Below are 16,915 nucleotides of genomic sequence, written 5' to 3'. Positions count from 1 at the left end.
ATGATCCATTTGTTTGTTTTCCTGGCTGTCCACGGTATGCTCAAAAGGCTTCTCCAGCATCAAAGTTCAAAAGAGTCTTCAGAGTGGGCGGTATATCATGTGTTTCTAATAAATAAATAATAAAAAAGTGTCAATGCTTTTTCTATCTTGCTTCTATTGAAGAAAGAAGATACTGCTAACCCTCCTGACTGGAAAAATATGAACTTTTTTTTTTTTTTTTTAAGGAGCTCTGACAATTAACAGAAAAAAGAAGAGAGGAGAATCCTTTAAGCGGAGTATTCAATTTCCTCTATTAGTTCAGGTGTTAATACATTATCATGCTTGCCTTTCCCCCCCTTTGTGCTGTATAGTATCTAACTGGAGAGTTAAACTTATATTCTACAAATACTTAAGGGTGTTGTGTTCAGCATGCTGTCACAGTGGTAAAACAAAATGAGAGAAGTAAAATGGAATTCACAAATACTTGTTAGTAATTTTAATTGCTGTAGTAGTACCGGCAGTATTTATAGAGCTGATCCTTTACCTATTTCATTTACTAAATTAGATACCAGCTAAGCTAATACAATTATAGCTTTATACTCTTGATACTTGAGAGTTCTGTGCAGCTGAAATGGAATTACAATTACATTTAAAACTTTTTTAAAAAGCAAAGAACTTGCAGCACAGAAATTTGATGTGTGGAGACAGACGATAATTGTAGCTCCAGATAAATTAATCGATAATACTTAAATTAGTCTTTTACAGCCATACTGCTTAATTTTCACAGTTAGTATTCAAGCCCATCTATAAACCATAATCTTAGAGCTGGGAGCTCTTTTCTCAATTTCACATGTGAGGGCTGAGAGTGGGTACTAGCGAGTCAAGCACTCTACACACCACATTTTCATCTTTATGATATTTGCCCCAGGCACTGGGCTATGACACTGTTGCACTCATCTCTCCGACTCAGAAGGCAGTTCCAGATGTCCAAAGGGCCGTTCGATTCCAGTGAAGTCATGACATATGGATTCTCATATTTAAATGACCTTGGTTTTCTTGTACAAGGTAAGGCAATAGGACTGGGATTCACTCCAGACAGTCGATACCTGCCTGGGCTCCTTGCATATGACTCAGGCTTCCTTTTTGTTCAATGCAGGTGCCCTCTTCAGGTCTCCTGCCCACTGGCATTCAGCAGAATAGCATCCCTTGTCATCTTAGCTGTCACAGGCTACCTGCTGGTGGTGCAGGTAGCCTGTGTCTTCTTCCTTTCACCCCCTTGGCTGGGGCCTTGGCTGTCTTAAGGCCAGAGGAGGTGTCTTCTTTGAATACTGCCTATGGCTCTCAGGTTAGGGAAAGGGTGAGAATGCATGATCCGTGCTGGTCCTGAGATTATCCCATGTGGTGATCTCACTTGCAGTTAGGCAGGTCTCCCTGAGGTGTTTCCCCAGCAACTCCTCCAGGTAGTTCCTCCACACCCTCTGGCCCCCTTGGACCCTGCCTCCCTTTAGAATTTAGAACCACATGATATGCAGTCTGAAAGCCAAACCACAAGCTCTTGTGCAACAGAAGCAATTTGGTGAACCACCCCTGCTGATTCCCCTTCTTGTGGCCTGTGCCCCACAATTCTCCTCTTTCACACTCTAGATTCTCTTCTCCTTGCTCCTGATCCAAATCTCCTTCCTCATGGCATGCAGAGTACATCACAGAAGAATTTCCCTTTCCCTGCCCTGCATGAAACCTTCTCCTCACCCCCCGCAACAACACAGTCTATTCTCCATGTGCACCATAGAAGAACTTCCACCAATCTGCCCTACACAAATGCTTATCCTTCCCACCCTCAACACCCAGCCCATTTCCCATGGTGTGTAGCGTGTACCATAGAAGAACTTTCCTCCATCTGTCACACAGACTCCTTTTCTCCCCCCTGCCGGCATTCCCTTCTCTCCCTCTTCCTCCAGAACTCTCTCACTTTAGACCTCTTCAGATGTTTATGAGCACCCCATGCACTCATGGGGAAAAGCAGGAAGGAAGTCTCGCTATCAGTCACCCCCTTGTGCTGACGATCATGGTTATGGCCATGATCAGACTGTTTGTCTGAAGGGGGCTGCACAATAAGCATGATGGCAGTGAATCCGTGAGCTGCAACTTAGATTGTTGGCATATGGGGGTGATTGACAGCAGAGTGGTGGGACTTCCTCCCTGCTTTTTCCTGCTGTAACTGTGAGCTCCCTGGGCACTCATAATGTAAGGAGTCTAGCATGCTGTGCTAACTCTGCCTTGTCTAATCTGCCACCTGAGGCTGCTGCCTCACCATGCCTCATAAGGGGGCCAGGTTCTTGCAAGCCTGTTTTTCTAATGGATATACCATTGTACCTGTGTACTATATCCATTCAAAAAATGGATAGCATGTGAGAGGGAAGGAGTCTGGACTGACACCATGGCATGGGGTTACTGGTTTTAATCCTTGTGCTGTTGTCCCAATCTGGATCCACCCTGTTGCTGGAGGAAGTGCTGTGCGGTCAGGGTAAGGACATCTAGATTGGGACCCCAGCAACAGGAAAAGGTTAAAGCTCCCCTTCTCCATCACGATTCCAATCAGGCTGGGCCCCTCACAATCACAGCTATTTCAGTTAGGGGGGAAAACGGACAAGGAACAAACTGCAGGTTACATTGCATTTAAGTATATTTAAGTGCATTTGCTTGCATTCATCCTTTCTCATCATTACCCTTTCCTCCCATTCCTTTATCTTCCCAACTCATGGGAAGCTAAATTTAAATTCAGCTAAATTTAGATTGTAGACACTTGTGGGGTGGTGAGGATAGGAATCTCTCAGTTGGCTGTGAAAAGCACCACGTATATTGTTGGCACAAGATACATATTGTTATTTATTTATTCAACGTATTTATATTCCACCCCAAACACACATCTCTGGGCAGTTTACAACAAAACACCACAGATTAAAAGACAGTTAAAACATTAAAACCATGGTAGATTCTATAAGTCAAATCCTCCCTCCCCACTTTTATCCTCACAACAGTCCTGTGAGGCAGGTTTGGAGGGGAGATAGTGTCTCAGCTTAAGTCCCACAGTGAGTTTTATGCCTGAATGGGGAACGCAAGTCCCACAATCCTAGTCTTAACACTCTAATCACTACACCACACTGGTTCTCAACTGTGTGCATATTGATTGCAGGAGAAATCTGATGCAGGAGGAAAGGATTCATTTTTAGGGTGAAGCAAACTAGTGGGGAGGAGAGTGTAATCAAGTCTGGAGGTTACCAGAATATGTACTACTGTACATATTCTATATGTACTGTACTGTACATACTACTGAGGTCCTTTATCTCAATAAATGGAAGCAGTGGCATGGAAATGGAATTCAGCTGAGGCAGATAGAAAGCACCTCTGTCCACTGCCTCAAACTGAGTCACCAGAGACTCTCTGGCAGAAAGAGGTTTGGATCCAGAAGCACTCCCAGACTGCCTACCTTTTTTGAGGGAGTGTAAACCTATCCAGGAGAGGCAGATCAAAGTTGTCTCCTGAATTCCGACCCTACACAATAAGTACCTCTGTCTTATTTAGCTTCAGTCTCAATTTGTTATCCCTCATCCAGCCCATCACCGCCTCCAGGCAGGCATTTAGGGAGATTATACCTTTTCCCAATGATGCTGACATAGAGAAATAGATTTGGGTGTCATCAGCATATTGATAACACCCTACACCAAATTTCCTGATGAGCTTACCCAGCATTTTCATATGGCAGTTTCATATGGTATGGAGCCCTTTGTGGGCTCCATACCATCCAAAAGCTCTTGTTTTGAAGAGCAACAGTCTCCAAGCAACACCATCTGGAATCTTCATGTGAGGTAGGAGTGGAACCATTGCAAAGCAGTGCCTCCCACTCCCAGCCTCCTCCGCTTGGCTGGGGATGGGATCAGCTGCACATGTCCTGGCTGGATGGAGCCAGCAAGGAGGAAGAGCCGGTAGTGGCACAGCTCCTGACAGTGAAAGAACATGCCATTGATCCTGTCCTTGACTTGGGCAGTGCCCTGCTCACTGGAAGATGGTTTGAATTTCTCCAGCAAGGGCAGAAGACTGAGGCAGGCTAGTGGACAAGGTGAGCCTAGAGGCTGTTTGGGTGCCTTCATGCAGCATTAAGAACGTAAGAACAACCCTGTTGTATCAGTCCCAAGGTCTAGTTCAGCATCCTGTTTCAGACTGGCCCATTAGATTCTTCTGGGAAGCCCACAGATAAGAGGTGAGGGCATGCCTTCTCTCCTGCTGTTACTCCCCTGCAACTGGTATTTAGAAGCACCTTGCCTCTGAGACTGGAGGTGGCCTATTGCCCTCAGACTAGTAGCCATTGATGGACTTGTCTTCCATGAATTTATCAAAACCCCTCTTAAAGCCACTAGGGATGTGCACGGTCCGGAGAAGTCCGGACCGGCACCGAAGGGGGGCCTTGTTTTTAGGGCGGGGAGGGCTTGCTTAGCCCTCCCGCCTCCTTGCCCCCGCCAGCGCCCGTATTTAACATTATAGGGGCGCTGGAAACCAGCCGCCCCCCCCCCGCCGCCGCCACCGCCGCCGCCGCGAAATCACTCTTAAAAACATCCAGCCCTCCCTCCCTCCCAGCTAGCTGCCCGCCCGCCCCCCCACCCACCCACCCAGTCGCTCACCCGGTCGGTAGATACTAAGCGAGAGGAGCTCCGGCACAGAGCTCCTCTCGCTAGGAAGGCCTCCGGGAGAATGGTGGCTTGCGCGCGCATGCGCGCGCCGCAAACCACACCGTTCTCCGGAGGCCCGGTCTACCCGCCGGGAAAGGGCCAGATAGACCGGGCCTCCGATCGCTGGGTAGACCGGGCCTCCGGCGATCGGAGGCCCGGTCTACCCAGCGATCGGAGGCCCGGTCTACCCGGCCCTTTCCCGGCGGGTAGACCGGGCCTCCGGAGAACGGCGTGGTTTGCGGCGCGCGCATGCGCGCGCAAGCCACCATTCTCCCGGAGGCCTTCCTAGCGAGAGGAGCTCTGTGCCGGAGCTCCTCTCGCTTAGTATCTACCGACCGGGTGAGCGACTGGGTGGGTGGGTGGGGGGGCGGGCGGGCAGCTAGCTGGGAGGGAGGGAGGGCTGGATGTTTTTAAGAGTGATTTCGCGGCGGTGGCGGCGGCGGGGGGGGGGCGGCTGGTTTCCAGCGCCCCTATAATGTTAAATACGGGCGCTGGCGGGGGCAAGGAGGCGGGAGGGCTAAGCAAGCCCTCCCCGCCCTTAAAGATATACCCCCCACCCGGACCCGAACCAGCTCAGTCCGAACCGGTCCGGCAGTTCGGCCATTCTTTGGAATGGCCGCCGGACCGGTTCGGGCACACCACTAAAAGCCACCCAGGCTGTTGGATGTTACTATCTCTTGAGAATTCTATAAGTTGACTATGCATTGTGTAAAAAAGTACTTCCTTCTGTCAGTCCTAAATTTCTTGGCAACCAGTTTCATGGGATGACCCCTGGTTCTAGTATGTGAGAGGGAGAAAAATGTCTATCGATTTTCTTCACACCATGCATGATTTATAGACTTCTATCCAGGGGTGTAGCTACGGGAGAGGGGGCCCATGTTTGCCCCTCTCCCCGAAAGCCCCTTGGAGTGAGGGAGATAATGAAGAAAATAAGGAGGAGTATTTCATTGTGAATACTGTCCATTTATTCCTACTCTCTCAAAGTTTACTCAAGAGCCTTTGGTGGGGAACTTTATCAAAAGCTTTTTGGAAATCAAAGTATACTATGTCAATCAGATCACCTTTATCCACATGCCTGCTGACACTCTCAAAAAACTCCAAAAGGTTAGCGAGGCAAAACTTTCCCTTGCAGAAGCCATGCTGGTTCTCCTTCACCAAGGCCTATTCTATATATTTAAAAATTTTGTCCTTAAGTATGTTTTCCATCAATTTACCCGGCACTGAAGTTAAGCTGATTGGCCTGTAATTTCCCAAATTCCCCCTGGATCCCTTTTGAAAATCAGATCACATTGGCTACTTGCCCCAATAAGCATCACTTTACACTTGCTAACTAGGGGTGTGCACGGAACTGGCTGGTCTGGTTCGGTTTGAGTCCGAACTGGACCCGAACCAGACAGGGCCAGTTCGGTCTGGCACCCCGTCTGGGGTGGTGGTGGTGGTCCACAGAGGTTTCCTGTGCAATGGGCCTCTGTGTGGCCTGTTCGCACATCCCTATTGCTAACATTGAACCACATTTGCCATTTTGTTGTCCACTCCCCCAGTTTGGAGAGATCCTTTTGGAGCTCCTCCCAATCTCTTTTGAATTTCGCTACTCTCAATAATTTTGTGTTATCTGCAAATTTGGCTGCCTTACTGCTTACCCTAACTTCCAAATAATTTATGAACAAGTTAAAGAGCACTGGTCCCAGTACAGATCCCTTCCCTGGGGGCAGGGGTGGATCCAGTAGGAAATTACAGAGAGTGCAACAGGAATCCCCCCTCCTAAAAGATCCCCCCATATAAAAATATTGGGGCTTGGATTTTCTATCTCTTGCAAATGCACTATGCCAGGGGGTGTCAAGCTCAAATCTGGTGATGGGCCAGATAAGATTCTGATGCACTTTTAACACTAAAATACACTCAGGGAAAGATTGATTTTTTTTTTTTTGTATTTTTGGAAAAAAAATCTGAAGATACCTGCCAATACCAGATTTTGGATGGATAATCCTACCACTCTTCCTCTCTCCCTTAACAGAGGTGTCGCTAGGTACTTAAAAGATCCAGGGCTTGGGCCCACAGCTTCCTCACATTTTGATAATTAAACCCTTTCATGCTCTCTTAAAGTTATCCAACACTCTCCTCCCCACTAGTTTGCTTCACCCTAAAAATGAATATTTTCCTCCTGCATCAGATTTCTCCTGCAATCAATATGCACACAGTTGAGAACCAGTGTGGTGTAGTGATTAGAGTGTTAAGACTAGGATTGTGGGACTTGCGTTCCCCATTCAGTCATAAAACTCACTGTGGGACTTAAGCTGAGACACTATCTCCCCTCCAAACCTGCCTCACAGGACTGTTGTGAGGATAAAAGTGGGGAGGAAGAACACACACACACACACACACACACACACACACGACTTTTAGCCACATGCACTCTAATTCTAAGCATGTAAACTCAGAAGCAAATACAAATAGCCTTTTTACAGCCATCAAAGCAGCATGCAATCCAGTTTGATCTCTTCTATTGACTACATTTCATTTAAGCAAAAAAAAAAAAAAATCATATGTAACTATAGTGCATGTCTATACACTACAGTATATATACAATGTATAGTGTGTGTCTATACACTACAGAAAGAAAAGCCACCATTTTGATTTCAAATAGGACAGCAGAATGTCAAATATGGAGTTACCCAATTTTGCAGAATTTAAAGACAACTAATCATTTCATATGCAATTGAGTTTTAAAAATGAGTTTCTTGTGAACTGATTTGCGAAGCCTTATTCTGAAGCAAGTGTACAAAAATAGACTTTTGGTGGGGGAGCATGTTACAAGCACAAAGCAAAATAAAATAAAATAGTAATGTTTAAAAGGGGAACATGTTAAGAGAATCATTTTCTCATATTTTGCTGTTTAAGCCATTTTGAGAACTCTGTTGCTAAAAAGCAGCATATAAATATTTTTAATGGGGGGGAGGCAGGGAAGAGAAAGAAACCCATACACAGAGACCAGATTAGAGCTATAAGCAGTGTATCTTCAGGAACAAAAACAAGAACAGATCCATTTTGTCAGAGCATTCCTCCCCCCCTTCTTTTCAAAGCTTTTAATACTTTTGCACTGACTAATTTCCTCACAAGAAGGTATACTGTTGGGATGGGGAGGGTTTTTCTTACAAGTTTGCACTAGAACAGTTTTGGCATATTTGGAAACTTTTTTTTAAAGCTTAGAACACTCTCTCTCTCTCTCTCTCTCTCTCTCTCACACACACACACACACACACACACACACACACACACGGGATGGGACTTCTTTCACATGTACAACACACACACGGTTCACCGGGGTGGAGGGGGAGGGAGAGAGAGAGAGAGACCAACACAGTAGCTTGACCAAGGGGAACAAATCACACACAAACAAAACAAACAGCAAAGGGTTGGTTTTTACAAAATGTTTTACTTTCCTTCTTGGAGGGCCAACAGCCAGCTTCCTTGGCTCTGCAGTTACATACAAATTCCAAGCGGGGGAGGAGCACAAGACTCCAGGAGAACCAATAGGGATGGGGGGAAAGTTAACCCTTTTTTTACTCTCTGCTACTGCCGATCTCCAAGAGACTCAACATTAATTCACAGGGCGTGCAATTGCACTCCTGCACCCTCCCTGGATCCGCCCATCTGGGGGACCCCACTTCTTACTTCTCTCCATTTACATAACTAGCCATTTCTTCCTACCCTCAGTTTTCTATCCTTTTCAACCAGTTAGGAATCCACACACGAACCTGTCACCTTATCCCAAGATTGCTACGTTTTCTCAAGTCTTTGATGAGGAACTTTGTCGAAAGCTTTTTGAAAGTCCAAGTATACTATGTCAACTGGATCACCTTTATGCACACTCCTGTTGACACTCTCAAAGAACTCCAAAGGGTTACTGAGGCAAGATTTCCCTTTGCAGAAGCTATGCTGGTTCTTCAGCATGGTCCGTTCTTTATGCTTAACTATTTTATCCTTGAAAATGCTTTCCATCAATTTGCCCTGCACAGACTTTAAGTTAACCGGCCTGTAATTTCACAGATCTCTCCTGCATCTCTTTTTGAAAATCGGTGCTACATTGGCTACTTTCCAGTCCTTCAGTACAGAGCCTGATTGTGGGGATGTGAGAACTGGTTTGGTACTGAACCAGTTCGAAGTCGAACCGGTTTGGTCTGAGGCTTGGGGTTGAGCCAAATCATCCCCAGTTTGGCTCAACCCCAGACCATCACCACCCCCAGCCTGTTCAGAGAGCTCCAAAACATTTTAAATTTTTTTAAAAATTGTTTTTAAACTTACCCTCCTGGGAGGGGGGGCACTTCTCTGAGGCGGCAGGGGCCCCCGTGGAGGTTCCCCCTCTGGCCTTCCATTCTTCCAAAACTTGCCTGTACGGCTGTTCTTTCTGGTGGCCATTTTGGAGGCCACCATGCCTGTGCAATGGGCCTCTGCATGGCCTCGGGGGGCGGGGGGAGGCCAGAACGGGCCAAAGAACAGCCCAATTTTGGAAGGATGGGAGGCCAGTGGGGGGGAGGGAAGCCTACACGGACACCCCCCCCACCGCCTCGACCCCCCCCCAGGAGATAAGTTTAATTTTTAAAAACAAACAAACAAAAACGTTTGTGAACCCCCCCGGACCGAACTGTGCAGGGGGTTCAAGTGGGTGCTGGACCGAACTGGCCATGTCTGGACTCAAAGTGACTCAGACCAGCTGTTCTGTGCACACCCCTACCTGATTGTAAGGACAAGTTACATACATTTTTGCAAGGGAGTCAGCAATTTGACTTTTGAGTTCATTAAGGACTCTAGGGTGGATACCATATGGCCCTAGCAATTTGTTAATTTTTTCAGACAGTTTAGAATGTCATCTCACATCACCTTTATCTGACTCAGTTCTTTAGCCTCTGTCCCTGAGAAGCTTGATTCAGACATAGGTATATACTCAGTATCCTCTGCTGTGAAGACAGATGCAAAGAACCCATTAAGCTTCTCTGCAATCTCTATATCCTCCTTAATTATCCCTTTCACTCCCTCATCATCGAATGGTCCCTGGCAGGTTTCCTGCTTCTGATGTATTTAAAGAAGTATTTGTTATTCCCTTTGATACTTTTAGATAAATGTTCCTCAAACTCTTTTTGCATCCCTTATTCTCTCCTTGCATTTCTCTTGCCAGAGTTTGTTCTCTTCATTTGGGCAAGACTTCCATTTCCTGAAGGAATTCTTCTCCCTCTTTATAGCTTCCTTGATTTCACTTGTTAGCCATGCTGGGATCCTCCCGGACTTGGTGGTACCTTTCCTACTTTTTGGTGTACATTTTAACTGGCTTTCTATTATTGTGGTTTTACATACAGTAAATGGCATGCATTCTGGAGCAAAGTGACTCTTCTGATTTTACCTTTCAGTTTTCTTTTCACTAAACTCCTCATTTTAGAGAAGTTCCCTCTCCTGAAATTCAAAGTGTCTGCGTTAGACTTCCTTGGCGATTCTCTCCTTGCATGTATGCTGAATTTGATCACACTATGGTCATTGTTCCCTAAAGGTTTCTTAACACTGCCATTTCACACCAGGTCCTGGACACCGCTCAGGATTAAGTCCAAGGTCACTTTTTCTCTGGTGTGTTCCATGACCAAATGTTCTAGGGCAGTCATTTCGCGTGTCTAGAAATTTGGCCCCTTCATCATTATTTGACTGTGAATGTGTGGGCAATTGGTCACCCATTATTACAGCTCTGTCTCTCTTTGACACCTCCCTGATTTCCATTCCATCTGCAACCCGCAGTCACTGACAATGTTTTGATCAGGAGGGTGATAGCATTAGCAGCTAAGTACTCCAATTCATCCATCTTATTTATTTATTTAAAATATTTATACCCCGCCCCTCCAGTGCACTACTGCTCGGGGCGGCTCACAACAATAAGACAGACACAAGATACAATAAAAGTAATAAAAATAACTAGATTAAGCAAACAAAAAAATCTTGGCTCAGAGGCTTCTGGCACTGGCATATAAGCACCAATATGCTTATTATCTCTTACTTGGTGTATGCGCTATCTTTCTTTTGGCCATTTGATCTGAGCGTCATTGCTGCTGGGTGTTGCAGCAGTCTCCTGGTGGGGAAGGGGCACTTGCACATGCTCAGAGGCATGCTGAAGTTTACCAGGAGTTGGCATTTTACATGGGCCAAAACTGAGCTGGAACCAGTCCCTGGTAAAGAGGGATGGTAGTGAGGCAAGGGAAGAGGAGCGGTGTCAGTGGCCTCTGGCTCAGGGGGTGAGGCTGGCTAGTCAGATGATATACTTAATTATACACAAATGTTAAGGGGCCCTGCCCACTCCAATTTGCCTTGGGCCTCACACATCCCTAGCTCTGCATGTGGCCATGGGAATACATTTTCTCTTGCCATCTACCAGAGAAAACATTAAGAACATTACGAGTTATTTTATTTTCCATTTAAGAAATAAAACACTTCCCCCTCTTATGAATGCAAAACAAATTGTAAGAAATAAAGTCTAAACACTTTTTGTTAGGGGCTTTTAAAGCTCATGTTGTTAGTTTTTCACCCATTAAGAAATTGTTTTGCAGGGAAGGGGGCTTAAACTGTTGGGCCCTGGGCAGGTGCCCAGATTACCCTCCCCTAAAGCCACAGCTGCTGAAAGTAATGTTTTCTGCTGTACAAATGAATCTATGAAGCCAGGGGCGTAACGAGGCTGGAGTGGGCCCAGAGACAAAATTTTAAAATTGGCCCCTCGCTGATACACACACACTCACTTCACATGTGACTTGCCTCTGGGGGGCCCCTCAAGGCGTGGGGGCCCCCAGGCAGCCGCCTCCCCTTGCCTAATGGTAGTTACGCCCCTGTATGAAGCTGTTTTACAGCAAGGAGGCACACCATCTGTCTCCACCACTGTTGGCTACTCTGGATGTTTTCCAGATGCAGCTGACTGAGAATGTTTAACTGGTTTCTAGGGCGTGAACCTGGGCGCTCCTAACACGTGCAAAGCACGGGCTCACCAAGTGAGCTATGGCCTCTCTCTCCCGAGAATAAACTCTTCCTTTCAGTCTCCGATATTCGTGATCTTGGAATGCAGACAAGGAGAAGGGAGTGTTTTATTTCTTAAATGGACAAGGAGCATAAGGAGTGCTCCTTGCACTCGGCACATGCCTAGAGACACTCTTCCCCCCCCTGCCTCCGCCAAGTGTTAAATCACATCTGTGGGCTAGGTCTTGAAGCTGCGAGGAGCACTCTGAGAGGTGGAGAGAGGCTGATATGAGGGATCTCCCCCACCCCTTTATCCAGAGTTAGGCTGGGAGAGGGGACACTAATAAGCCGTCGCCGTCCCTGACACGGGGAGGGCGCTGAGACGGTGCCCCGGCTAAGCCATCACCGCAAGGGCGGGCGTCGCGGTCTACTAGCCCGCCTGCGCCCCTTGGATGCCCACTGCCCAGCCCTCCTGCTCCGTCAGTCTGGACTCCCGAAATCTCCTGGTGTCCGGCGCCCAGTTCACAAAACATTCCTGTTTTCTTGACATGGGCAGAGGTTTCGTTTTCTTCTTCGCGCTTCCAGGGAGGAAGGGCAAGCCAAGCAGTCGGACTCAAGCAGGAGCAGCAGCGCCCGCTTCCCAGTCTCCCAGACTCTCCTCTCGGCCGCCGCGGCTCCGCCTCTCGCTCCGTTCTCCCGCCCTAGTACTGGCAGCGCCTCCCTCCGCCGTCAGGGAGCGGCGGGACGAGTTGGGCCAGGCCGGGGTGGGCGAGCAGGCAGGCGGCGCTGAGAAATGGCCCTTAGAAGCCCGCGCTGAGCTGCCCGGAGTCGGCACCCTGGAGGGGACGTGACCTCTGCCACCATGTTTAGGAGGATTTTGCAGAGGGTAAGAAGGCGGAGGGAGGCCGTTTCTAGCGCCCCGGCGCCGGCGGCAGCAGCGTGGGGAGGTGGTGGCTGCACTTCCTGGAGCCGGCCCCAAAAGCAGAAGCAGCAGCAGCAGCGAAGAGGGAGCGACCCAGCAGCACCGCAGTGGGGTCACACCGCCGTCCCGGTGCTGGGAGCAGCGACCCCCCTCCCGGCCTGCGGGCTGCCTCGGCTGGGCTTCCTCTCTCCTGGCGCGCTCTGCAGACTTCCCTGCTGCCACCCAGGCCCGGGCTGGGGCGGTTAGGCCCCTTCCTTCCCAGTCCATTCATGGCAGGGGAAAAGTAGCCGGAGGGCGAGAGGCTGAAGGGGGCGGGCAGGCACAGGGGCTGCCAGCTGCCGCGGTGAGGGGGCCCGGCCAGGGCCAGGCTGGCCTCCTCCTGGGGGCGGGCGGGCGGGCGGCACTGACAGAAGGTGGATCTAACTGAAGTGGGATGGAGAGGGAGGCAGACCAGCGGGGCTCCACGTTGCGGGGCGGAAAGGGAAGCCGGGCAGAGCACAGAGGGGCGGAATCGTGGGGTAAATTGTTGCCCCACACCACAGGAAAGGCTGTGGGGCAAGCGAGGTCTTTCTCGGCTCTCGCGTTGCGGGCTGCTTCTGCTGCTTAGAGAGCGCCGAGGGGGCTTTGGCCTCGCTCCTGGGACTGGGACTCCAGGTTGCCGTAGCAGCCTGGCGCGGAAGGCCTCCGCACTTGGCAGGGTTAATCACGGCTCGCTTCTCCCTCTGACAGGGACTGGGAAGTGTCTCTGTGGAGGATGGAAGGCATTACTCACGGGCTCTTCTAAGGCTGGTGTTATTAGACGGAACAGCAGATTGAAAGCTCTGTGCGAAGTTGCAGGAGCCGCCGCAGCTTGTTGATGTTGTGGAGTACTCTGATAGAGGACAACAACAGAGCCCTGTGCCTGTGGTGGCCAAAGAGGGTCATGTGCTTTTTCGTTACTGGCAGCTGGCTGTGTCTATACATGTCAGTTTTGCCATTCTCATATCCAGTGTGGGAAAGGAGGTCCAAAGGATGATGAGTTAATAGGCAATAGCGGGGAATACTTTAGGCCTAATATTACTGATTACTGTGTCTACACCTCCAGTGAATAATAGGCCCAGTGCTGGAAACATCAGTTCTGTTGCTTAACCTGGTAGTCCCAGGCTAGAGTAACCATTATGCTCTTGGTTAAAATAGACCCACTTATGTGATGCAACCCACTATGCCCTTCTGCCTTGGTCTCCTTTAAAGTTATCTGCAGGTGAGAATATGGAGGTTTTTTTTTTTTTTTTTTGCAGAACAATAGTCATAATTTCTCTTTTCTCTTTCCCCTCCAGAACCCTTATGTGGGGGAAATAATTTGAAAACTGGTAGCAGTATGATTACAATAGAGGCAAACTGGAGGAGGATAAAGTTGGAAAGCAATTGAACAACAGACTTGTCAGGAGACTCTGGATCGCAGAAGGATGTGCTTGGTCACTAAATATTTATTTGGTACAAAAAGATGACTGACAACAGAGATGATTAGAAGAAACCAAATTTTAGTTCAACATTTTGGCTTTTACCTTCATCAGAAACAGATGGATTTTTTTTAAAAAGGTGTGTGAGCACAGACAGCTCACAAGGTGGCAGTTAAGAGGTAAACTGGAGGATATGTTAAGTACAGTGAGCTACCATTGTGTGGTTATTTGTGTATTTCCCATTTTGAGTGCTAACAGCAGAAATGGTATGGTTTGTGGATCACTTTCATGCATAGGACCAGAATAGCCTCCCAAGTGGTCTTGGAGGAAACTGATTACCTAGACCCATTTCAAACTGGCTTGAGGGTGGGCTGTGCGGTTCAGACGGTCTTGGTTGGTCTGATAGATGACCTTCACCAGGGAATTGACAGAGAGAGTGTGACTCTGCTGGTTCTTTCAGATCTCTCAGCGGCTGCTTTTGAGTGGCTTTTGATACCATTGACCATGGTATCATTCTGGATCGCCTGAGGGATTTGGGGATAGGAGGCATTGTGTTGCAGGGGTTCCGCTCCTATGTCTTGGATAGATTTCAGATGGTGGCACTTGGTGATGGTTACTCTTCTAACTGGGAGCTAGAAGATACTGTATACTCCAGATTCCATTCTGTCACCAGTGCTTTTAACAACTGCATGAAGCCGCTAGGTGAGGTCATCAGGGGATTTGGTGCTGGGTGTTATCAATATGCTGATGACACCCAAATCCTTGTCATTGATACCAGGAAGTGGCATTAGCCCCATTAAATGCGTGCCTACAGGCAATAGTGGGCTGGAGAAGGGATAATAAACTGAAGCTGAATCCAAGCAAATGGAGGTGCTAATTGTTGGTGGTCGTAATCCAAATGACGGGATAGGACTTCCTGTTCTGGATGAGGTTACACTCCCCCAGAAAGAACAGGTTTGTAGCTTGAGAGCGTTTTTGGTCCTGGGTCTTACCCTGGTGCCGCAGGTTGAGGCTGTGGCTAGGAGTGCTTTTTACTAGCTGCGATTGATTTGACATCTCTGCCTGTTCCTAGAGGAGAGTGACCTGAAAACAGTGATTCACAAGCTGGTAACCTCCAGGTTGACTACTGCAATGTGCCCTATGGCTGCCTTTGCACATTGTTGCCTTTGTACATTGTTAGGAAACTTCAGTTAGACCAAAAAGTGGCAGCCAGATTGGTCTCTGGGGTATCCTGGAGAGACCACATTATGTCTATTGCACTGGCTGCCGATAGGTTTCCATGCAAAGTACAAAGTGCTGGTTATTTCCTTTAAAGCCCTGAATGGCTTAGGTGTGGTTTACCTGAGAGAGCACCTTTCTCTACAAGATCCCGAACACTCATTAAGCACAGCAGGAGGGGTCCGTCTTTGGGTGCCACCAGTTCATCTAGTGATGACCTGGGATTGGGCTTTCTCAGTTGTTGCCCCTGAGTTGTGGAACGTATTCCCTGTGGATATAAAAGGATTATCTTCCTTGGAGGCCTTCAGGAGAGCCTTAAAGACCAATCTTTTTGCCTGGCTTTTAATGATAACTAGTTTTAATTTTAATGAGTTTTAATCTGGTTTAAATGTTTTTTGGTTTTAATTGTTTTATGTGTTCTTAGTTTAATGTAAATTATCCTGAGCCACTTTAGGAAGGGTGGTATATAAATCGATTTTATTTTTTTTAAAAATGGAGCTGCAGTAGGCTCCTGCGAACTTTACTTCAGATTAAGTGGGCACTCCTCTGCCTCCCTCATACACTTGCTTGCCACCTTCCTTATCACTGCCTCTGATTTACAGTGCAGTACTGGGTTAAATAGATGCAAAATAGTCAGTAGTATCTCCATTAAAAAGGTATTTAGTGAAAGCTTTCAAGCTCATACTCAGAGTAATCTTGGGTAAATCCCTTGTCTACTCACATGTTCTTCTGTTGGTTCATATATCTATTAGAGAAATTGTAAACAAATACTCTAGTACTAAGAAAATGTCAAATACTTACCCAGGTAATAAATATTGAGCAGCTGTCTCCTGTAGCTGCCCTCTCTTTGACCATGTTAGCTATTTATATTTGACACTATACTGTTAGGGATGTGCGTGAATTGGTTTGGAGGTCCTTTTATGGTTCGAACATCTGGTGGTTTGGCTGGTTCGAAGGTGGGGGATATCTTTAAGGATGGGGGAGGGTGCTCTTACCCTTTCTGCTACATTTCCCTCATCGGCACTGCCTCTTAAATGGTCTGGCAGGCTGGCAGTGTACCTCCTTGCCGTCACTGGTGCCTCCTTGGACCGGAAGTGCCCAGTGTGCAACATGCTCATGCACACACACAATGTGTGCATGTGCACTGGTCACTTCTAGTCACTTCCGGTCCGAGGAGGTACTGAGGCAGCAAGGAGGTACGCTGCCCCCCCCACTGGACCATTTTAAGAGGCAGTGCTGGCGGGGGAAATGCGGTGGGAGGGGTAAGAGCATTCTCCTCCATCCTTAAAGATATCCCCACCCCCCTCGAACCAGCAGGCGCCAGTTCCCTGCACACCACTGTGTACTGTTACTTGTCTTAGATTGTTTTGTTTTCTATCGTAAACAAAAGTAAGACCATAGGTCATGCTCTGCATGCATAATTTATTCTCTGACTTATTTAGTTTAAGGATCCTGGATAGCAGGGCTGGGAATGACTTTTTTCTGAGATATTGGAGAGCTGCTGCCAATTGGAGTCAACCGTACTGACGAGATGGATCAATGGTCTAACTCAATGTAAGGCAGCTTCATTTGTTAATATGCACTGTTCAGGTCACAGGGGTAAGAAGGGGAAGAGGTGATCTCTGTTTTGTTGTTCTGAAGATAGGAGAGGGGAC

At 47.8% G+C, this 16,915-nt stretch overlaps 1 protein-coding gene across 7 annotated transcripts in view; it reads left to right on the top strand.

Moving 5' to 3' along the window:
- The first annotated feature begins 12,377 nt into the window (after positions 1-12,377).
- EEA1 (early endosome antigen 1) overlaps positions 12,378-16,915 on the top strand; it is an 81,207-nt gene continuing 76,669 nt past the window's right edge. The window contains exons 1-3 of one of the 7 annotated variants that reach the window (XM_053252972.1): positions 12,379-12,567; positions 13,920-14,221; positions 16,703-16,814. Coding sequence is in view for 2 of the 7 variants with exons in the window: in XM_053252968.1 (XP_053108943.1) it covers positions 12,544-12,567 (24 nt within the window). In the remaining 5 variants the exon portion in view is untranslated. Of the gene's footprint in view, positions 12,568-12,641; positions 12,947-13,019; positions 13,844-13,919; positions 14,222-16,702; positions 16,815-16,915 lie in introns of those variants that run through there. The other 6 variants (XM_053252973.1, XM_053252971.1, XM_053252975.1 and 3 more) reach the window with 6 other exon arrangements.

The sequence above is a fragment of the Hemicordylus capensis genome, chromosome 5 (genome assembly GCF_027244095.1).
Source record: "Hemicordylus capensis ecotype Gifberg chromosome 5, rHemCap1.1.pri, whole genome shotgun sequence".
NCBI lineage: Eukaryota > Metazoa > Chordata > Lepidosauria > Squamata > Cordylidae > Hemicordylus > Hemicordylus capensis.
The sequence above is the reverse complement of the archived record's forward strand: the minus strand, read 5'-3'. Positions and strand labels throughout refer to the sequence as shown.